The following is a 23,448-nucleotide window of genomic DNA, read 5'->3' on the forward strand; positions in this document are numbered from 1 at the left end:
GACAATTAAAAACGAAACTGCATGAACACCAGAGTCATATACGTAGGAACACGACCACACATTCAGTTACTGAACATAGATTAGATTGCGATCATGAATTTGACTGGAACGGTGTGAAAGTATTAGACTGTGGCGTAAGTTGCAAAAATGACTAATCTCAGAGATGCTTTTTATTAAGAGACAGAATAATAGCTTGAATTCACAGTCGGATACTGAATTCTTATACCACGCATACATTTCGGTCTTGAGCAGGCTGTAACCTCAGCTTTGTTTTGATGACAAGCTGTTGACTTGTTGAATCACCGCGTTCAGTCACTGCCTTGAACTCGAGGCATGCGGACGCGTTGTTGGTGTGCTGCTGCACGAACCGTGCATTTCTGTGCGTGCTCTATTCGATATGTGTGAGCCGTGTCCATCCGATAATCGACAACCCTTAAAGACTACTCTATCTCTTTAAGAATGATAATCATAATTCAATGGGTCAACGAAATCAATTAGTGAGCACGTCGGATGAACACGGCATCTTATCCTTATTTTTATATTTTTATTTAATTTTCATTTTTGTATACACTGAGGATGACTCAAACTAGAGTCGAAACTTATGTCATATTTTTCAATTTGTAATAAGGAATATAAATTGCGCACTGCAAACAGCGCTGATTCTTATTTGCCCTTCTATTATTTCATATTTAATTATAAATTTATCGGAAAGAATAAATTATTTTAAAATTTAAAATAAATAATATTAAATTTACCTTCCTAATTTTCTGGAGAATAGTCCGCCCGTGTTTCGCATTGATGGAAAACCTCGATCTTTTCTTCTGAAAGCTCATCGCACATTTGCTTGAAGACTCTTCTCCTGTTTTTATTTTCTTCAACTTCGTCATCGGCTTCTTCATCGTCATCGTCATCTTCTTCTCCTTCTCCATCTTCTTGTCTTTCTTCATCAACTTCTTCTTCTCCTTCATCTCTCATATCTTCTTCTTGTTCTTCTTCATTTTCCCCTTCATTTTCTTCTTCCTCATATTCGGATTCATCCAAATCGTTTGCTTGTACTAAAAAAGAAACATCGTTGTTATTATTATTATCTTTTTTTCAAGAATTAGCTAATATTTAGTTTTATAACTTTTATTATTTTAAATAATTATTCACGCGGTGTGTAAATTTCGGTGTCGGCTTCGCTCACAGCCATCTCCTCATCATCGATATTTTCTTCCGCATTTGAAACAAAATTAAGCTTTTATTAATTGAATTCGATATTCAGTGTATATACAGTGAACTAATTTTAAAAGCAATATTTGCTATTTTCTTACCTGAAACTAGATCAACCATTGGGATACCCTTCTTCTCAGGCTGCGCGTCTATCCGCATTCGCACTCGTCCTAAAAATTCGATATTTTAATTTAAAAATCTGAAAATTTAGAAATCTAGATTTTTTTAATTATATTAATTTTCTATTATTTTACTCACGCTCGTTTACTCCTTCCGCCTCGTCTTCGGCGGGGCGTCTCAATCCCCATGGTTGGTACGGATGTACAACCGTGATATTATCTCTCGTTTAAAAAATTTAAATTAGAATTTTTTATACTTACATTCTATTATTCTAATTTCAATTACCTTAAAAATAAATATTTATCTCCTCCGTTGTAAAAAAAAGCGATATGTCCGCCAGTATCATCCTTCTCCACACCGCGCCAATTATATATTCTTTTACAATATTTAAAAGTCTTTTGTCCTCGAAATGCCCTAATCTGAACATAATGCTCAATAGGGTTTTCGAGCATTCCGGTACGAATTTTGCAAACGTGATATAATTTGTTTCTTCATTTGTTAATAATAAAATATAAGCACTTGCGTTTATCGTTAGGTTGATATTCGCGCACACGATAAAAAATTTTCTTAATTTTTCACAGAGTATTATTTTTTTCACTTTTTCACTTTTAGAATATTACAGACAGCGAACGAATCGGTGCAATAATGTAAAAACCGGCCAAGTCACTCACGAGAAAGTATAATCTCGAAAATAAACCTTTTCTATAATTCCGCGCGGTATTTATACTTTGAAAATACCGGCACACTCCAAAAAGAGGATGGCACGCAAAAAAATGCAGCGCCATTGGATAGATCAAAATTTTCCTTAATACAGGTTACATTTTTTCTATTCTCTGAGCTAAAACATAGCTGAAAGAAAACGAACTCCCCACTCAAGAAACACTTCTAACCTCCTCCTTTTTTATTTTGTAGTTTCTAGGTTTATTAAATAATATTTTGCGAAGAAGTTTTAAAAGTCTAGAAAATCTAACCTTTAAAAGATTTTATAATTTTATAATTTAAAATTTTTTAATTTTAAAATCTTTTAAATTTTTTAAATTTAAAAATTTTTCTTTTGCCCATCTGCACGCGCGTTCTTTTTTCTTAGTAGATAAGCTAACGAGTTCGACGAATTCGTCAGCCCTCAGTTCATTCGAGTGTCATCCTTCGAGATTTCAATCATAAATCCGAAGTAGTCTTTTATCTCTCATTTCAATGTGATTATTAGTTACATTTGAGAAGAAAACAGGAACAATGACGAATCGAAAAGCTGTTGCCGATACCGAGAAGCGCGATATTCCGGAGCCGAGCAATGTTCCCGATTCCGAGAGGCGCAAGTACAGAATATCTATATACGATATTCCGAAGGGAAATTGTAAGGAATGAAACGATAAGTTCCATATGATGCTCTCGACAACATATGGATTCAACATCTCTCACACGAAAAGGATACACGTTGGATTGCAAACAACAAACGAAGGAGTTTTCGTGTCAATGGTTAAATTAACCGGTAATTATGCAGAAGGAATTTATTTCACTGATTCCTGATAACAATTCCTAAACAACATGGGGCTTATCGATGAGTATTTAAACGCTACAATAAATCGAGACCGGAACCTATCATTGTCAAAAATGTTGCGATCAATTTTACCTCCTCTTATGGGTCGCGGTCCATATTACTGACGTATAAAGAAAATGAAGAGACCGCTATGAAAAATATCGAAATTCAATATCGAAGAACGACTATGGATTCGCAGTCACCGACGAAGAGACGTAAAACCTTTGCTGTCGCAATTGTGATGCAGAAGAGTACTTTTCACGGATTGGAAAATATTATGAAATGCGTACTTAAAACCTTTACAAAGCATGACCGATAATGTTAACAAATGCACGCAATATCTTATAAAAGAAATAGAATTAAACCTTCCGAAAAGTTACATAGATAGTGTGTTGTAGCTCGGATTGTACAAGATTGTAATTAGGGAAAGTCGGGTTCGCCGAGCCTTAGGAGTTAGAACTCCGAGCAGGATCGTAGGTGGAAGATTCTTTTGATTAAATATTATTACTCACTTTCGTTAAGTAGCTGATTTATTACGATACGGCTTCTTGATAATGATTCATGTGAATGTTGCTATTACTGATAACGACTGACCGTGACGAAATATAACTGTCTTGTTACGTATTGTGACTGCCCGCTCTCGATGATTTAGCGACCGTTTTTATAGTATTTTAGTAGTGTCGTTTTATAATTCTAAATTAGACCATATATGGTCAAAACGGCACGCTTTCGCAAATTCCTCGTTCGCGCTCCGCTTTGGAATTTGTGGACTTGCTTTTGCATGCTTGCATTTCCGACCGGCGTTTTCGTAGCATCGGCTATTCCGAGATTCGAGAATGATCATGAGGATAAGATATAATATGGCAAAAATAATATAAGAAGTAATTCGGGCTACAACATCCCTCCCTCGCCGGGAAAAAAAAACGGAGTTTTTCGCATTACAATTCTTCAACATACATTTACATAAAATTTTAAAATCGTGAATTTTCGTTTCTTCTGCGCAGTTCGCTATTTTTATTTACATTTTTTGTTTTCTTTTTTCTTATGATTACACTTATTATTCCTATTATAATTATAATTATTAATAATCCGCTGAAATTAACAAAATAGGTAAAATGTACGTTTTGGAATACGTTCGGCTCCTCATCTAGTTGCTTATTTAATTCGTTTATTTTTGTGTTTAATTTTGTTAATTCTAACGGGTCTTTTAGTATCGGTCGCAGTTTTATTTTTTCTGTGAGCTGTTTTGCACCTTTGATGTTTTTTGATATTAACGTTAGATTGTATTCCGGTAAATGTGCTCGTACGTAACGGATCGCTATCTATCGTCGCGTGACTATTGTTATTTTCGGCGTCGTTAGTTTACAATCGCCGTTTAATTTTACTTTACCTATACCATTTATCTCTAGTTTTCTTACTTCCGACTTATCATATTGAATTTCTATTTTTTGGTTTACTTGTGCGAAATATAATCACGCTTGTGGTTCCGTTAGCGTTAGCCATAAGATTTCAGAAATTATACGTCCTTGTTCACAATTCTGGAGCTGTTCGGGTGCGTTTATATAAATTTGCACTTCGCATGACGCGTCCGTACCTAGATGGGAAAATTTTGTTCGCATATGTAAGTTTGATCGTTTTGTATGCACGTGTTTAGTTCACGCTCTTCTAATAATATATAATAATGGTTTTCTTTATCTATTGCTATTAAGGCGTGATTTACCCGTATAAATGAAAAGATATTCGCGTGTTCGCGTATTGGAAACGGTATCGGTTTTATTAATTTGAATGTCGGGAAAGTGATTACTGGAAATCGGAAGATCGTGTAGATATCTGTTTTATCGTAATATGCATTTATAGTATTTATATATTTCTGGGTAGTGCGCCAGTTTTATTTTATTGAATATTCTCAGGGCGCTTCCTTGGAACCCTATTTTGATAAGTCTTTTTTATTTGTATTTTTATTTAGTTTTAGTTTTCCGCGAGTTTAGTTGCAAGCGAATGCTTTCATTCGATTTGCATGCACGGTTATCGTACGGCGGCCCATTTTTATCTTGTAATTTATTTCGGACAGTTTTTCTATAATTATGTACGGTCCGATTCATTGCGCTTCTAATTTCTTTGAGTGTCCTCGTCTAACTGTCTCGTCGTACAGTAGAACGTGGTCGCCTATTTGAAAATTTTTTATTCTCGTGTTTCGGTACTGTTTCGTAGTACTGTTTCGATTTTATCTTTTCTTGCTTTACACATTCTCTCGTTACTTGTTTCGTTGCACGGATCTTCTCTCGTAATTCTTGTACGTAATTGTCATACGAATAACTTATCTTCGGTGGTTTGGTTAGGGCTGTCGGTAGTTCCGCTCAGTGCCCGTAAATTAATTCAAATGGTGTGAATCCCGTCGCCGTGTATGGCGTTGTATTATACGCAAACATTGCGTAGGGTAGCCATTCGTCCCAATCTGTTTGGCTCTCATTTATGTAATGTCGAAGATATTCTGCCAAAGTTTTGTGTGATCGTTCTAATGCTCTATTACTTTTGGGATGATAGGCTGTTGTTTGAATCTTCTCGATCTTCAACAACTTGCATGTATTTTTAAATATTTCACTCATGAAATTCGTGCCTTGATCAGTTAAAATCCTTTCGAGAATCCCGTGTTCGGCAACTATTTTGGTGACAAAGACTTTTGTTATTTGCTTCTTGATTCTCTATCGGAATCGCTTTATTAAATTTCGTTAAATTATCTTGAAAAGTTAAGATATATTTGTTTCCGGCGTTCGTAATGGGTAATGGTCCCACTATATCAAGCGCATATTTTTCGGTTTTTTCGGCGTGTCGATAATTGATAGTTTGGTTTTTTGGTTTAGTTTATTTTTTTGACAGAGGTTGCATTTGTTAATATAATCCTCCACGTAGCGCGTTATACGCGCCAATTATGTAATAATTTAATTCGGTTCAGAGTTCGTGAGACTCTTGGATGCCCCTCTGTCGGCGCATCATAATATTCATAAAGTATTTGTTGCTTTTCTTCTGCAGTATATTCTCGTTTTATCTCTTCCTCTGTTTCGTCGTCATCGTTTTTCTCTTCGTGTGCGACGGTGTTTAACTGTGAGTCAAGAGTGATTGGATTTCTATTTAGTGCATCCGCGTTTGTATTTCCTTTGCCTGCCTTGTGAATAATTTCGTAATCATATTCTTCTAGCTTGAGTTTCTACCGTATCAATCTAGATCCAGGGTCTGTAACGCTGAATAGCTAAACTAATAGTCGATGATCGGTGATTATTTTAAAAATTTCGTTCCGTATAAATACGGAATAGTATGGGGAGTTAAATACTTCCGACGGAAGTATTTAACTCCCCATATTATCGCTAGAAGCTCTTTCTCAGTCGTATTATAATTTCGTTCTGCTTTATTTAATACTCTGCTGGCATAGACTATTGGTCGATCTTGACCTATTCGCCCTTGTGATAATATTGCTCCAATGGCGTAATCGAATGCGTTGGTAGTCACTAAAAATTCTTTAGTAAAATCTGGGTAATTTAATATTGACGCCGTAATTAATTTTTTTTTTAGTGTCTGGAAAGCGTATTGTTGTTCAATACTCCAATTAAATTTTTCCTCCTTTTTTGTTAGTTTTGTTAGAGATTTGGCAATTTTCGAAAAATCTTAAATGAATTTTCGATAGTATCCGGTCAGTCCTAAAAATAATTGTATATCTTTCACCTTTTTTGGTGTCGGAAATTTCTCTACCGCTTGCAATTTATGGGGATCAGATTGTATCCCATTTTCCGTAATAATATGTCCTAGATAAGTAACTTCTTTTCTGAGAAATTCGCATTTATCCGGCTGCAACTTGAGATGGTCTTTCAATCGTTGCATTACTTCATTCGTTTATTGTGTTCATTCAATGTTGCACCGTATATTATTATCAAGATAAACTGAACATCTGAGTCCTTGAATTCCGGTTAACACCGAGTTCATTAGTCGTTGGAATGTCGCGGGCGCGTTTTTAAGTCCGAACGGCATTCTATTAAATTCATAGTGTCCATATGGTGTAAAAAAAGCCATTTTATTTTTATGTTCTTCCTTCATTTGGAATTTGATGTATCGGATGCGAGATTTAACGTTGAAAAATACTTTGCATTTCTCAGCTAATCTAGGATGTCTGTTATATTTGGTTGTGGAAAAGAATCTCCGATTGTTAGATCGTTTAATTTTCGAAAATCCACTACGATGTGTAGTTTTTGTTTCCCAGATGCATCCACTTTTTTGGGTACTAATGGCGCATTCCATTAATTCGTACTGTGTATTATTCTGTCATCTAACATCTTTCCAATCTGCCGATTTACTAAGAGCAAAAGAAAACGAAGACGCAGAATGACAATTCTTCGTTTTCTTTTGCTCTTATCGTAGTATTTACTTGTCCTCATGTTTCTTTCTCTTGTCTCGGTCGTCTTACTTAATTTCTCTTTAATCCATTGGATTTGATCAGCATTCTTTTTTATCGTGTCCCGCCTTTTTACAATTTACGCAATATTTTTCCATCGCGTTTACGCCGATGGGTTTTTTGGCTCTGGGTAAAGAAAATCGGTTCGAATATCTATTAGTTCGACAATCTCGTCCGACATGTCCGATTTTTCCGCATCTTTGGCATTGCGATATTTTATTTTCGCGGGCGGATGTGCGTACTGTATTCGCTTTTGCTCGCCTAAAATTTTCCATTGGTCCTTTAAATTTCTCTTCCGCGCTCGCGTCAGCGATGGCGTCTTGCAGCGTTGTATAATATTGTGATCGTATCAATAATTTTATGTCGTCTAATAATCCGAGCTGAAAATTGCATAGAGCCTGCTGCTGTATGGTTTTCAAGATCGCTCGTTTACTTTCTATTGTGTTATTTCGACCTTCTGTCATGTTCGTATAGCTCCATAGCTAGTTTGTCCGTATGCAATCCAAACGCTCTTGCCGATTCTCCGGATCTTTGTTTCAACGTATTGAACTCTAGTTGCAAATGTGTAGTACTTTTCTTGCTAAGATAGCAAACTTTTAGCTCTCTTTTTAACTGAGCATATATTTCGAGTTTGAAAATCAGTCATAGCTTTGTCTTTTAGTTTAATGCACAGTATTGCTTCCAGTAGCGTTCCTTCTTCCATCGGATTCGTATTTTTCATAGCGTATGATGCAGTACTTAAGAATTCCGGCAACTTATGAGAGATTCCATCGAATTCCGGAATCATATCGCGAGCTTCTTTTAATCGTAGATATCCTGCTACGGTCTTGGATCGGTTTCGTATGTCTTCGAGTGTTCGTCCGTAAGTTATGTCTAATGGCTCGCCACGGAGTTGTTCATTAGGTACTTGTGCGAATCGGTTTTGGTCGAAAACCGTAATTTCTAGTCGACCTATTCGTTCTTGTAGCGCGCGAATTCCTTCTAGCAACACGTCTAATATTGATTCATTTTTCGGTTTTGATTGCTCTACCCTTCTGCGTGAGGGGCCTGCCGAAGCTTTGAGACGTTCTATTTTCGTATCTATTTCTGTGCGGGTTACCTCCGGTTCCCTAGTTTCTTCGCTACGAGGTATACGTAATTGTCGTTCTGCCATGTTTTTATGCTCGAGATTGTGCGGAGCCGTGTAATATTCTTCCGGATCGAAAATGCTATCGTAAGATGTTAGCGAGAACTGTCTTCGTTGTGAATTTTGACTCTCGCCTCCTTCAGTTCTGGGATGCCGTCTGTTTTTGTCCATTGATTCCGGCTATTAAGCTCTCGTCAACGTCATTGAACGGAAATACTCGCTCGATAAGTATGTGTGGATGGAGCACCAGCTCAGATGAGCTCTCATCCGAATGTCGCATTTCTAAATTTCGACGCACGCTATCGCGGATATCGCGTACGATACTTCTTGGACTACACGTACCGAGGGTGACAGGCTCGCCGTGTAACTACAATATATTTCTAAGAGGTCAGTTTCTATTTATTTCGCTGTCCGACATTATTGCTATCGTTTGCTTACAATTTTTACTGCGATACGATTTTTTTACTTACAATATATCGCTGCTAGCTTCATGTTGCTTCATTGTCGCGTGTTGTTGTCGGTGTCTTCTTCGATGTCGCTGATATGCGCTCGCTGGCTGCTCTACCGGGTGTCCTTATCAACTAGTATCGATGTATGATGTTTGGGCGATCTTAGCTCGCTGCTCTGTTGCCGCTGATATCTGTAAGGTTGTCCTAGATCGGCACTCAGCTATCTTTTTCGTACTCTTTCGATTGTAGGCTTGTTATTTTCTGACGGAGCCTTTTTCGTCTGCCTGTTTTTCACAAGTCTTGTAATTTGAGAAAGTTTCTTTTCTGCCTGCAGCTTTGGGGCTAGTACTGCAGGTCTTATGAAAGTTGCCAGAAAAGTTTTTTTTTCTTTCTGCCCGTTTTGTTTGCTAGGATTTACTCTCGATTTCTGCTCGGTTAGCGATTATTCTTTCAGATTGTATGAATCGTGGGGATAATGTCGACAATTTCACCGCTGCCACCAAAATGTTATAGCCCGGATTGAATAATTACAAGATTGTAATTAGGGAAAGTCGGGTTCGCTTTAGGAATTAGAACTCCGAGCAGGATCGTAGATGGAAGGTTCTTCTGGTCAAATATTATTATTCACTTTCATTAAGTAGCTGATTTATTGGTACAGCTTCTTAACAATGGTTCGTGTGAATGTCGCTATTACTGACAACGACATGACATTGGCCGTGATGAAGTACAACTGTCTTGTTACGTATTGTGACTGCCCGTTCTCAGTGATTTAGCGACCGTTTTTATAGTATTCTAGTAGTGTCGTCTTATAATTCTAAATCATATATATGGTTAAAACGGCGCGCTCTCGCAAATTCCTCGTTCGCGCTTCGCTTTGGAATTTGTGGACTTGCTTTTGCATGCTTGCATTTCCGGCCGGCGTTTCCATAGCATCGACTATTCCGAGATTCGAGAATCGTGAGGATAAAATATAATATGGCAAAAATAATATAAAAAGTAACTCGGGCTACAACAGGTGATATTATAAAACTCAGTTTAAAAGGAAATTATCACAAAATCGCGCGCAAAATACGTATGCAAATAAACGATTTAACATTTCTGGATATGTATTTCGATATAATATTTGTGGAATTAACTTCTCTCAGATTTAATGAAATTCTTCGTATTATTTTCTCAAATCGTAATTTATAGCTTTTATTTATAAATTGGTATAATATGTACAACGATATAATAATAAACTTAATGATTTTGTAACTTAAATTCCAGTCTTTGTCTCTTATTTTCTTTTCTCCAACCTAAAATTAATGCGCTACGTCCTTCGAGCTAGAAATCTAAAAAAATTTTCAGACATTGCGTTTGTTATAGAATAAGAGTTTCATATAACTCCGAGTTCATTAGAAAAACGTCTAGTGCGAACCTGTTCGTTCCTGTTTTCCTATTTCGCATTCCATTTTCGTCAGGTCAAGTATATTCCCTTCAGACGCACACCCTCCCTTCTTATTCGAGGGCTCGAGTTTGATGCAATCTCTCCTGTCATGCTCCAGGAGGATTATTTGTATATTTGCCAATGGCGTTGGAGGGTGTCGCCGTTGCAATCCGACCTGTATTCATCGAGAAAATAAGACCATCATCTCTCTGGAGTATCGGTCGTGGGGATTCGAAAGAATACATGTATTAGGTGTACAAAAAAGTTCTGAGCTTTAGATTTCATACAACCGAAATAACAATTTAAATTTTATGTCTTCTCGCCCTTTTGCGGTTTTAAAGCGTTGACATTTGGCCTTCTAAAATGCCATACGGTTTGGCGTTTGATGCATATAATCTCAAAAATCAGTAGTGTTCACGATGGCAATAACAAAAGAACATATTCGATTTTCCATCCACTTCGCGTTTCATCTGAAGAAAAATGCTACTGAAGCCACTGCAATGATTTGTGCTGCATATGGAGAGAACGCTGTAAGTCATACTACATGTAAAAGATAATATAAAAAATTTCGCCAAGGAGATTTCAGTCTTGAAGATGAACCGCGTGCTGGACGCCCTCAAAAGATTGAAACGAATGAATTGCACTGCTGGATATAAACTCTGCGCAAACTGAAAAGGAGCTTGCAGAACAGCTTGGCGTTACGCAGCAAACCATATCCGTACGTTTACATACGGTGGGAAAGGTTCAGAAGGAAGGCAGATGGGTTCCGCATGAATTGTCCGAAGACAACAAAAATCGTCGGCATGACACTGTACTCACTTTGCTTTCAAAGTTCCGGAAAAAAGATTTTCTGCACAAAATCATTACAGGCGATGAAAAGTGGATTCTTTATGATAACCCTAAATATAGAAAATCATGGGTTGACCCTGGTCAACCTTCAACATCGACACCAAAGTCCATCCACGCTAAGAAAGTTTTGTTCTGTATCTGGTGGGATTGGAAAAGTGTATTGTATTATGAATTGTTACAACCGGGTGAAATTATCACGGCAGACCGCTACCAACAACAATTGACCAATTTGAGCAATGCATTAGAAGAAAAGAGACCATTTACTGGCCGAAGACGTCGTAAAGTGATCTTGCTTCATGACAATGCTCGACCACATGTTGCGAAAGCGACTCAGGACCATATCTTTGCGTTAGGCTGGGAACTTTTCCCGCACGCGGCGTATAGCCCAGACATGGCGCCTTTCGATTACTATCTATTCTGATCGTTGCAGCATCATTTTTTTTTCTGATACACATTTCGTGAGATTTGAAGAGATACGAAAATGCATTGATGATTTTATCGCTTCGAAGCCGGTGAGCTTCTATCATCAAAGAATTCGCAAGCTACTCGAAAGATGGGAAAAGGTTGTTGATGTAAACGGGGAATATTTCACTGATTAATATTTTTTTGTTTGTTTTTGAATAAAGATTGAATTTTACAAAAAAAAGCTCAGAACTTTTTTGTACACCTAATATATATATATATATATATATATATATATATATATATATTGTAATATACGTATATATATGTGTATCATTTTATTGTTGACGTGTTATTTTAAACATGTTATTTGCGATAAATATCATCACATGCCTCGGTAGTCGAAAGGATAAGATGCCTGCCCGGTAAGTAGGAGATCCAGGTTCGCTTCCTGGTTGAGGTGGTATTTTTTCGCAAAATAATTACGAGTTTTGACGGTTCGTGGTCGGGCCTCGCCGTGACGCACACCCTCCCTTCTTTTTTTTAATCTTTCTTGTCGCAGATATCACTTTATCGAATTCAGAGCGGTCTCGAAACAAATTTTTAAGTTTCGCTAGCTATTAGACATCAAGAAACCTTTTGTCGTAAGAAAAACTTGATTTACATCCCATATATACAAAGTAACAAATTTCTACCTTCGGGACGTTCTGCGTATCGTACCGCAAAAATCTTTTTCCATTAGCGCGGGGACAAGCATATCCCTTCATCATCCTTCTTATCGTTGGCGCCATTTTGTCGGACCCACGAGCGGTCCGAAACAAATTTTAATAATTTCGTTAGCTATTAGATCTGGAAAAACCTTTCATCTTAAGAAAAAAACGTGATTTGTATCTCATATATACAGAGAATCAGTTTCCTTCTTTCGATCTAAGTTGTGTATCATAAAATTCGCATTCCGTTCTCGTCAGGACAAGCATATTCTCTTCAGATGTTCGTCGTCCTTCTTATCGCTAGCACTATTTTGTCGGATCTCACGAACGGTCCTGGAACAAATTTTAATAGTTTCGTTTGCTATTAGATCTAGAAAAATCTTTCGTCTTAAGAAAAACGTAATTTGTATATATGTGTAACGTCCGAAGAGCCGCCATTTATATTTTTTTTCCTCTTCCACGCATGTAATATCACCTTAATATAATTCATCGCCAGCGACCGAGAACGGCCATTAGCTCTCCTGCCGTTCCGCCTAACATGGCGCACCCCGCCATTATTATGCTACATAGATGTAATATTATTCTAACCGTCTTCTTCAATAATTATAAATATTAACATTTAATAACATATGTATTCGATTATCCTAACCACTTTCCTTACTAACTATAAACAACAATATTTGATATAATACACGAAATACTTTATAATTATACTTTAAAAATATTTAAATTATAATAATAAATATAATGTTCCTTAAACATACCTAAATATAATACCTGCATTAATAATAAGATCATGTTAATGATAACGATATTAATTTAATTAATTGTAAGATTATTACTACAATAAAGCTCGCATTACTGTTACGCGCATCATCTCCAGTCAGCCACGCACTGATTGGCCGATCAACGACCGCCATAGATATGCACATCTAGCCTAGCTCTATAATCTATGCCGCCGCCAACGCCACGTGCGTTGGCGTACCCACGCTACCGTCATGTTGCGCAACAGCGCCGCCGCAAGCACGCGCTACAACGCGTTCACTCATACATACTCTTCTACTCTTGTGCGCGTCGTCGAACAGTTGACATCGCAAGCGTCTTGCTCCGATCTCTAGTACGTAATTCAAGTTCTAGTTGCGTAGTTATTCAATTTCTAATTCGTATTCCATTCTATTTCTAGTTCATATTCCGCTATAATTTCTAGTTCTAAATAAGCGATTTTGATTGTTTATCTCGTATTAGTGAGTAAAGCTTCGTGAGTGTAACCTTTAGTTAATTGTTTAAATATATTAATATTAAATTCAAATCGCCACGTGTTCGTTCTTTCACACGCTCCATCACCGCTTTTATCCGCATTAGAATAAAGCTTCGCGCGTGCAACTTTTAATTAATCTCCTGAATATAATAATATAAAATTCGAATCACCATGTGTTTGCTTTTTCATACGGTTCATCACCGCGTCTACTAACAGAAGTGTTCACGAGGGCACGAAGCAATTAGGTGTTAATAGCAAGTCCAATATTGACTAATCGATTAATTCATAATTAAAGCAAGAATTCCGATCGTTTCTGGGGGCAAGGTGTTGTGCGTCATCCGCACTTACCACTGTTACGTCAAGATCGCGGAGGCCCCTCCGATAAGCTCAGCGGCAAATTATTGAAAACGCTCCCGAGGAATTTCAGCAAATTACGCGGCTGACCTTGCGATTAAACCGACGTCGAGTAATTATTTGACCGTGAGCGAATCAGTGAAACGGAAAAATTGGTTAGCCGGCGCGATAAAATGCCGTTGGGAGCGGGATTCGTCTCGTCAAGGTAATATCGTCCGCAGATGTTTTCTATGGTGTTACCTAATTCCCTGAGTACTTCCAGAAATACGATAAAAACCTCGGTACATTCGGGGCAAAGCTCGATGTCGCAGACTATTACGAGACTGGTACGGCAGCTATCACAATGATCCCGGACGGAAGTGTACCCAAACTGGAACGCGTGGGCCAGTTCCAGATGATATGTAAGCATCCCTTCTGGTATTTCTTCCTTGTATCGAAAGCACAGATATTCGGCACTGTTAGGGAACGATTCGGCGGTAGTGTCGTCTACGCGTCGATATCCAAATGTGGTAAGGCAATGCACCGTACTCATACGATATTTGTATACGGCAGCTGGGTGAGTGCGAGAGTCTCGTGGCTCGAGGAAACAAGGCGGGCACATTACGTCAAATAACGTGTGTTAACATTACGCGGCGAATATTCAACGTTAAATAATATTTCGAAACTAGAATATTTCTATACGCAACGGTAAAGCGGCTTAAAACCCTGCATGCCTTAAGGGAAAGTAGCAAGGGAGGCAAAAAAAAAGGGTCGATCGTAAAACCTTTCCGGTCGAGTGATGTGACTATGCGGCGGTCGCTCGACGCGAACAAAGCGAATTATGTAACCGAAAGAATCCGGAACACGACGAGTATACTTATATTCGTTTACATCTAATTTTCTTATACGTATACTCTTTCACCGGTGTAAACGTATGCCTGGTGGGAAAATGCGAAAGCAACCGGAAATAAAACTCAATGCATAATTCTCACTTACCTTTTGGTGTTTGCTCTACGCAGATACTCTTCGAGGGAGATATGTGGTCGAAAACTGCTTCCTTGGTAAGCTGCTACATGGGCATGGGCACGGATGGGGCTGGCAGGGCGCTCCAGAGGCGATCATGCACGAGGAGTTCGTACTCGCCGTCGTAAGTCATTCCTTCGCCGATGATTGCATTGTGGTCGTAAATCGCGGCCACGTGAAGGTCGTATTCGAGTCGCCGAAGTGCGTTGTTACGACCCGCGCGATTTTTCCGTGCCTTAGGCATTCGACAGAGGCTTTAGGCGTATATTATATTTAATGAAAAGGTTAGGGTTAGGATATTACATTCGGCTGCGAGCCAATTACGCATTGGTTCGTCGCGTTGGAATGCAGGAGCTACCGCGTGCTCGAAGTCCGATGTTTCCTTCGTGATAAGTGCGGATGACGCACAACACCTTGCCCCCAGAAACGATCGGAATTCTTGCTTTAGCCGTTAATTATTCGATAAAAGAAGACTTGAGTTATTATGAACGCCCGTTGCCTCTTTAGCCTCGCGAACACATCCGTTATTATCGGAATCTCGGAGACAAGGGATGAGATAATGAAGGACACGTGGCGTTAAGTAAAAATCGATATATTTAGATATTCACTGAATTTACTTACACTCACGAACAAAATGGTACGGAATACTAATAATATATATGTTAAATTAGAAATTGAAATAGCTAGGATTTGAACTAAATTTAGAGATTGAAATACACTTAAACTTGAACGAGACAAGGATTTAGGAACGATGCTCGCACGGTGTTCACTAATCGATGACGCGCACAAGAGTGAACGAGTATGGCCGCGCATTGTAACGCGTGCCTGCGGCGGCGCTGTTGCACAACATGGCGGCAGCGTGGGTACGCCAACGCACATGGCGTTGGCGGCGGCATAGACCATAGAGCTAGGCTAGATGTACATATCTATAGCGGTCGTTGGTCGGCCAATCAGTGCGTGGCTGACCGGAGATGATGCGCATAAAAGATGGATATCCAGCTCCTTTTTACTATCCGGTTTGATAGCCGAATTATTAGTATCCGGATATCGGATCGAAATTTGAAATATTTAAAATTGGTGCCATTAGTGCGAGATTCGAGACGCAGAGTCCTCTAGGAACAAAGCTAATCATTTTTTATCAGATTGGCTCTCTTTTGTACAATCTTTTTAAAGGTTTTAAAGGTTTAAAGGTGTATTTTCAATAATGCTGAAGTGCATTAGTGAAAAGTTTTCTAACTTAACCTACGAGAAGATATTAATAGCAAAGTAATTAGAGAAAATTATTGATAAATTCATCTTCTACATGGTGTAGACCTGAAGAATATATCGTTCATTTTATTGTTGCATTCAATTATAAAATATAATGGCACAAGGAAAATCTAACGTATGGAAATTTTTAAAAATATATAATAATGATGAAAAAAAAAATAGAAGGCGATTCACAAGTGAACAATAGTTCGCAAAAAAAAATTATGAGAGATAAAACGCCTAAATTATTCTCTACAAAACCTTTCTGGAATCACTTGAAAAGTAAACATCCATTGACAATAGAAAATGTAAGATATTGAGTTAGGCAGATGTTGAATAGACACGCGTATATATATATTAGCACGGTTATTATATTACAATATTCTGTATTGGTTTTCGAATGTCTCAATAGCGGATTGCCTCTATCTCGTTTTCTTTCCATCCTGTAGGAGGCGCTTCCCAATGTTTCGTTCCTAACTAAGACTCGTAACACTCTCTCCCTCGTTATTATTTAAAAGTTCAGCAGCTCAGGTCGTCTTCTAATTCTCTGTGAACGACGTGGCGCAGTCTTCGGAGTTAGGTCTGCAGCTTCCCTAGGTAAGGTTCCACAGGTTCCTGTTGCTCTTCAGGAGTGGGAGTGATAGCCCTTCTTGTGACCGGACTTTGTCCAGGTAGTGTATCTCTCGCCACTTCTGGGCTAAGTTGCACAGTTTCTTTTGTTTCAGGTTGATTTTGTGTCGGTATGGCTTCTTGCAGATGTCTCGGACTAAGGTGGTGCGTATTAGGTATATAGACATTGTCACTCATGCATGTGGACTTTATAATTTGGTCAACATGCCTTTGGTGTATCCTTCCGTTTACTTCCACTTCATACTGCAGTTTCCCTCTTCTGTTAATGATTTCTCCGAATTTCCATTTATTACTGTCATACATTCTAATCTGTACTCTATCTCCTCTGTTAAATTCTTTTCTTACTAGCAGATCATCATTCTTGCCTTCTTTTTGTTTTTCTTCTCCTCTTCTTACTAAGTCATTCCTTGTTCTATATAGTCTCTTGAACATCATCTCTCCAGGACTCAAACTCGTCGCACTATTTGGTGTTTTCCTGTACATCATCAGGAATTTATGAAGTTTGTCTTGTAGCAATCCTTCTTCATTAGCCATTGCTTTGAGTTTATTTTTGAAAGTTTGTACATATCTTTCTGCTTGCCCATTTGTGGATGGATGAAAAGGTGCAGTGAACTTTGCTTGAATCCCATTTTTCTTAAAAAATCTTAGCATTTCTTCTGATCTGAACTGTCTACCATTGTCTGAAACTTGGGTGATGGGTAGCCCGAAAGTGACATATAACTTTTTGAGTATGTTTATCGTTGATGTAGCTGTGATGGATGTAGTTGGTATGACTTCTAGCTACTTTGTGTAAGCATCTATAACCACCAGGAAATATTGATTCATGAATGGTTCGGCATAATCTATGTGAATTCGACTCCATGGCTCTTTAGGATATTCCCAGTAGTGTATTGATACTTTTACAAGATTTTTCTGCATTAAACAACACATCTTGCATTGTTTTACCATATGTTCAATATCTAAGTCAATATTTTTCCACCATACATAGCTCCTAGCTAATGCTTTCATCTTTACAATACCTGTATGCAGTTCCTCTAAGATTTGAGGTTGTAATTTCTTAGGTATTACAATTCTTGTACCATAAAAAATGCAGTTGTTTTGCAATGAAAATTCATGTAGTCTCTTTGGGTAGTCCATTTTGTCTGATTGAATGTCCAGGTACAGTTTTTGTAAGTCCGGGTCTTTTCTAGTCGCTTCTGTAATTTCTTGTAATGTTATGGGCATTTCAGAGATTTGGTTTAAATAGAATGCATCATCATCTGTTAGGTTTTCCTTTGTTGTTTCTGTAGAATTTATTTGTCTTGAGAAGTAGTCTGCATTTGCATGATCTGTAGTCTTCCTGAGTTTAATATCATAGTTAAACCCTGCTAAGAAATTTGCATAATGTACCAGTCTAATAGTTGTGGTTGCAGGTGTAGCCTTTTCAGGATGAAGTATTCTGACTAATAGTTGGTTGTCAATAATCAATGTGATTTTTCTTCCATAGCAGAATTGAAAAAACTTTTTTAGTCCCTATATTAACGCTGCTGCTTCTTTGTCCAGTTGGCTGTAACCTTTCTCGGCTTTAGATAGGGATCTTGATGCGAATGCTATGGGTCGTTCCGTCTTGTCTGGCATTATGTGTGATAACACTGCTCCGAATTCGGTAGGTGATGCATCTGACCCTAGCCAGGGTCACTGGTAAATTTCCATGAAATGGTGTCAGAACTTTTTTCCACACATTTCTTCCTTTAATTCTTGAAAAATCTTCTCACATTCTTTTGACCAGACAAATTTTGTATCTTTCTGTAACAGATTATAAAGTGGACTTAGTTTTGATGCCAGATTTGGAATAAACTGCTGATAATAATTTATCATCCCCAAAAAGGTACGTAGAGATGATACATCAATAGGACGTGGGCTATTTTTGATATCGTTAATTTTATCTTGAGTAGGATGTAATCCATTTTCATTTATTTTATGTCCCAGATAAGTTACTGACTTTTGGAAAAATTGACATTTCTTCCTATTTAGATGTAGTCCACATTTTTGTAATTTCTGGAAAACTGTTCTAATTCTTTGCAACAGCTGGATGTATGTTTTTCCTTGTAAGGTAATGTCATCAAAAAAACATGCTGTACCTTCTATTCCTTGTAGAGTTTGATCTATGTAACGTTGCCAAATATTTGGTGCTATTTTTACACCAAACATTAATCTTTTTACTTTATAGGTGCCCTTGCATGTGCTTATGGCCTGCATTTCTGCTGTATCATCATTGGTCATCATGTGTAAGTATGCTTTTATATTCATTTATATTCAGTATGCAGAAGTATTTTCCACCACTTAATTTTGAAAATATTTCTTCAATTCTTGGAATAGGGTAGTTATCGTTTTCGAGATTTTTGTTTATAGTTGCCCTATAGTCTGCACATAAGCGCACCTTTCCATTCTGCTTTATTACAGGAACTACCACCGGTGTGCCCCACTGCGAGTAAATAACTTTTTCTAATATTCCTGCATCCTCCAATCTGTCTATCTCTGCTTCCACTTGATCTTTGAGTGCGAACGGTACTGGACGTGCTTTCAAAAATACAGGTACTACTCCTTCTTTCAATTTAAATGCAGCTTGATAGTCTTTAATTTTTCCAATCTTTCCTGAAAATAATTCTTTATATTCTTCTATTAGGTTTCATAATTTATCTTGAAATTCTTTTTCAGTTATGTCCTTATTATTTTTATATATTGCATTCATTTCAAATTGTAAATTTAATTTTCTTAATCATTCTCTTCCTACCACTGGATTTACTTTTTTTTTTATCACAAATATTCTTCCTTGAACTTGCTTATCTTTGCATATAATTTTTATGTTGCCGGTCCCGATGGGTTGTATGACTTCACCTGTGTAAGTTCTCAATTTTACTGACGTATTTGTAAGTTTCAGGCCTTGGAAATTCTTGTTGAAATATTCAGCCGAGCATGTTGTAACTGCTGCACCGGTATCCAATTCTAAAGTATGTAATTTTCCATTTAAGTTTAATGTTATTTTGAATTTATCATTTTGTGTCATATTTTCCAATGGTATTTTATGTATCTCATATATCTCTTTATCGCTATCATGTGATGATGAATCTTCTTCAACTTTTAGTTGTTTTTGCTCCTTAAAACACACAGATTGTAGATGTCCTTTAGTCTTGCATTTCTTGCAAAACAGTTTATTTTTGAGTGCACTGACTAGCTGTATGATTATTTTTACTACAACGGAAACACTGTATTTCTTTTTGCTTTGTATCATTTTCTTTATTTGTGTATATATTTTTCCTGGATTTGTTTACTGATATTTTATTTATTATGTTAGGTTGTACTTCTTGTCCCATCTCTTTAGTTTCTGATTTAGACGTCTCTATGGCTATGGCAATTTTCATAATGTCATCAAACTTGGTATTTAGTGATTCCTGTAGCAGCCTCTCTTTTATCTCTGCATTACGCAGTCCTCGAATAAATTGGACTCTGAGGTGAGTTTCAAATGTTGTTTGTTTGCAATTATTGCAAACAAAGTTGCATTTTTCGCCTATTTCTTTTAACCCGGCTACATAGTTGCGATGCTTTCGTATTCTTGTTGCGTTCTAAGGCAAAACTTATGCTGTTGTGCTACTTCCCTAGGCCTCAGGTGCTATGTGGCTTCTCAGTATTTTCACTAATTCATCATACGATTTCGACTCAGATGTATTTGGTGCTGTTAAGTTTTTCAACATTTGGTAATGTTTCGGCCTGATACAGTTCAAAAAAATTTGTAATTTTGTGGTTTCGTTTGTAACACCCTTTAGGGTTATGTAATTTTGCAATCTTTGCAAATAGCTGGTAAATGATTCATTTACCTCGTCGTACGGCTGTAAGTTGATGCCGCTGATACTTTTCGTACCTTCATTTAGCAGTGCTTTTTGTAGATTTGCCTGTTGCAATTGCATGCCGCGCATTGTCTCCATCATCTGCGCCAGTACTTGCAATAGTTGTGCCTCCATTGTATTTCGTGACAGGGAAAACGGAAGGTTGTGAAGTGGGTTATCGTCACAGGAATTTGAGCTCCTGGATTGAAGGAAAAAGGTTGGTGGACACACTTGGGAGTACGTAATTTTTCCTTTTAAGGTTATGCTCGATGCACGTGTACCTACCACGCGTGTTACTTTTGTGCAGATTCACTTTTTTCACTTATCCTATCCTCGTTGCCAAGCTGTAAGATATTGAGTTAGGCAGATGTTGAATAGACACGCATATATATATATATATATATATATATATATATATATTAGCACGGTTATTATATTACATTATTCTATATTGGTTTTCGAATGTCTCAATAGCGGATTGCCTCTATCTCGTTTTCTTTCCATCCTGTAGGAGGCGCCTCCCAATGTTTCGTTCCTAACTAAAACTCGTAACAGAAAACATGGATGGAAATATAAATATCAACAAAGCTGAATGTGATCCACCAAGCTCTCCATCATCAATCTCAAAATCAAAATCTCATCAGCCTACTTTACAATCTTTAATTAAGAAAAAAGAAATGTGGTTTTTAGATGATCCAAAAACCATGAACATAATCAAAAATATCTGTGAGTATTTTTTATTTTTTTTATATATATTTTTATATATATTTAAGAGAAACGCTATATATTTTATAATATTATGAATAAATATTAAATAATTAAATATTTATGCTAATTTGTCAGTAATGTCATCGTCAAGTTATGTCTAATATTGTTCCTAACGAACAAACGTTCGTATTATAATAATAAATTAGTTATAAAGTTTAAAATTCTCAACTGTTTATTTTCGTTATATTTTAGACGAAATGATGACTCTTGATGCTGAACCATTCGCATTAGTTGAGCGAAAAGGCTTTCAAAGGTTAATAAAATATTTGGCATCGCAGTATCCTCTTGTAGAACATATTTTTCTGAAAAAATTATGCCACATCTGTATGAAAATTTGAAAACATGTTAAAGAAAAATTAATTACTGCGATAAACATATCGTTCTCCATCGATATTTGGACTAATCTAACAAACAACGAGTCATTTATAAGCCTGACAGCTCATTTCATACGAAGTGATGATATGCAAAGAGAAATACTTGTACTCAGCGCGAAACACTTTCCTGATAGTCATATTGGTTTCAATACTCTCAGTCAGATATTAAATGATGTGATGGAAGAATGGCATATAAGTTCTAGCCAAATTCATAAAAAGGATAATGATCGCCCACGTTTCGCAGTTCCAGAAAGCATGATTAATAGCATTATTCGTACTTACCACGATGATAAAGCGTTGTGGATTTGATAAAACATTTCGGAATACACGAAACATATTGATTTCCTATGCGAAAACGAATTCACGATTATATTGAAAATTATTTGACGTGTTTGGTCGCAAACTCGTCAACGCATCGATTTGAAGGGCAATCATAAACCGGTGATGCGTCGACTGTACCTTATACAACGTTGCATCTCGATCATTTCGAGCCTTTCGAAATTTTCAATGATGGTTATAAGTATATTTTAGTTTTGGTTGATTCATTTTCGCGTTTCACATGGCTTTTTCCAACTAAATCTACAAATTCTAGAGAAGTTAGACCATTTACGAAATTTGTTCAATATCTTCAATATCTGGGTTATCCGTCAGAAATCATTACTGATCACGGTACAGCATTTACGTCAGAGAAATTTTTACATTTTTGCAAAACTTAAATATTAAATTGCGACAAGTAGCAGTGGCTTCACCATGGGCGAATGGTATTGTAGAACACGTAAATCATTTCATCAAAAGTTCATTAGCAAAAATTATAGATTCCCCGGAGGATTGGAAGATAAAATTAAAAACACATTCAACACATCATAAATAGTACGCATAATTCGGCATTAAAATCTTCACCGTCGAGAGTATTCAGTTTCGAAAAAAGAGGGCAAGACGACCAACAAATAAAGTCGTTAGTAACCGAATTAGCAAAAACACCTATTTCTTTTGATGAACAAAGAGAAATCGTGAGGAATTTGGCTTCGAAAACAAATGAAAAATTGTGGGAATATAACTATGTTATTACGATAATCGATATAAGAAACAGTCGAAATATCGAGAAGGTGATTATGTCCTCGTGCGAATCACGCAAAACAAGCCTGGCGAACGTAAGAAACTCAAACCGAATTACAAGGACCGAATTACAAACCGTATATGATCGCGAAAATTCTAAATCACAATCGTTATATCATGAAGGACATTCCGGGATTCAATATAACACAATGTGCCTATAACATGATAAACTGAAATTTTGGGTCAACCTAGTGGAATCCTAGGAATATAATTAGTATTATTTTAGTTAAAATTAGAAGTTACATGATTGCTTTTCTTTTTTTCTATTCTATGCCATCATCGAGAAATTAAAAACAAATCTTAGTTTAAGAGGTATTATGATTAATTAAATATTTTAGATTACCTTATTAATCATTAAGCGTTGTGATAGGTTAAGTACTAGAATTTAAATGCGTTAGATGTAAGCTAGTTATGTAAAAAAAAAAGCAATTAATATTCTTAAGAAATCTATTGTGTTTGAAACATTTATATTTGATTTTATCCTGATTATTAATATTTGGTTTATATTTTCATGTTTAGTTTATATTTTGCTTACTTCCATTTTGTTATATATATATATATAT

At 36.8% G+C, this 23,448-nt stretch overlaps 2 protein-coding genes and 2 pseudogenes across 2 annotated transcripts; 2 read left to right on the plus strand and 2 right to left on the minus strand.

Annotated features, from left to right (window-relative positions):
- Positions 1–1,009: 1,009 nt before the first annotated feature.
- On the minus strand, positions 1,010–11,864 carry LOC148935516 (uncharacterized; annotated as a pseudogene).
- LOC148935517 (uncharacterized) lies at positions 2,566–3,267 on the plus strand (annotated as a pseudogene).
- Positions 11,865–19,212: 7,348 nt separating the features above from the next.
- LOC148935518 (uncharacterized) lies at positions 19,213–23,439 on the plus strand. Its single transcript, XM_089081373.1, has 3 exons — positions 19,213–19,754; positions 21,139–21,353; positions 21,588–23,439. Exons 2-3 carry the CDS (start codon positions 21,188–21,190, stop codon positions 21,731–21,733), a joined length of 312 nt encoding a protein of 103 aa, XP_088937499.1. The 5' UTR covers positions 19,213–19,754; positions 21,139–21,187; the 3' UTR covers positions 21,734–23,439.
- Positions 20,015–21,105, minus strand: LOC148935519 (uncharacterized). Its single transcript, XM_089081372.1, has one exon. The coding sequence runs from the start codon at positions 20,760–20,762 to the stop codon at positions 20,400–20,402; it is 363 nt and encodes a 120-aa protein (XP_088937498.1). The 5' UTR covers positions 20,763–21,105; the 3' UTR covers positions 20,015–20,399.
- Positions 23,440–23,448: the final 9 nt, after the last annotated feature.

The sequence above is a fragment of the Pogonomyrmex barbatus genome, unplaced genomic scaffold, assembly GCF_055798465.1.
Source record: "Pogonomyrmex barbatus isolate J1 unplaced genomic scaffold, ASM5579846v1 scaffold41, whole genome shotgun sequence".
Classification (NCBI taxonomy): Eukaryota; Metazoa; Arthropoda; class Insecta; order Hymenoptera; family Formicidae; genus Pogonomyrmex; species Pogonomyrmex barbatus.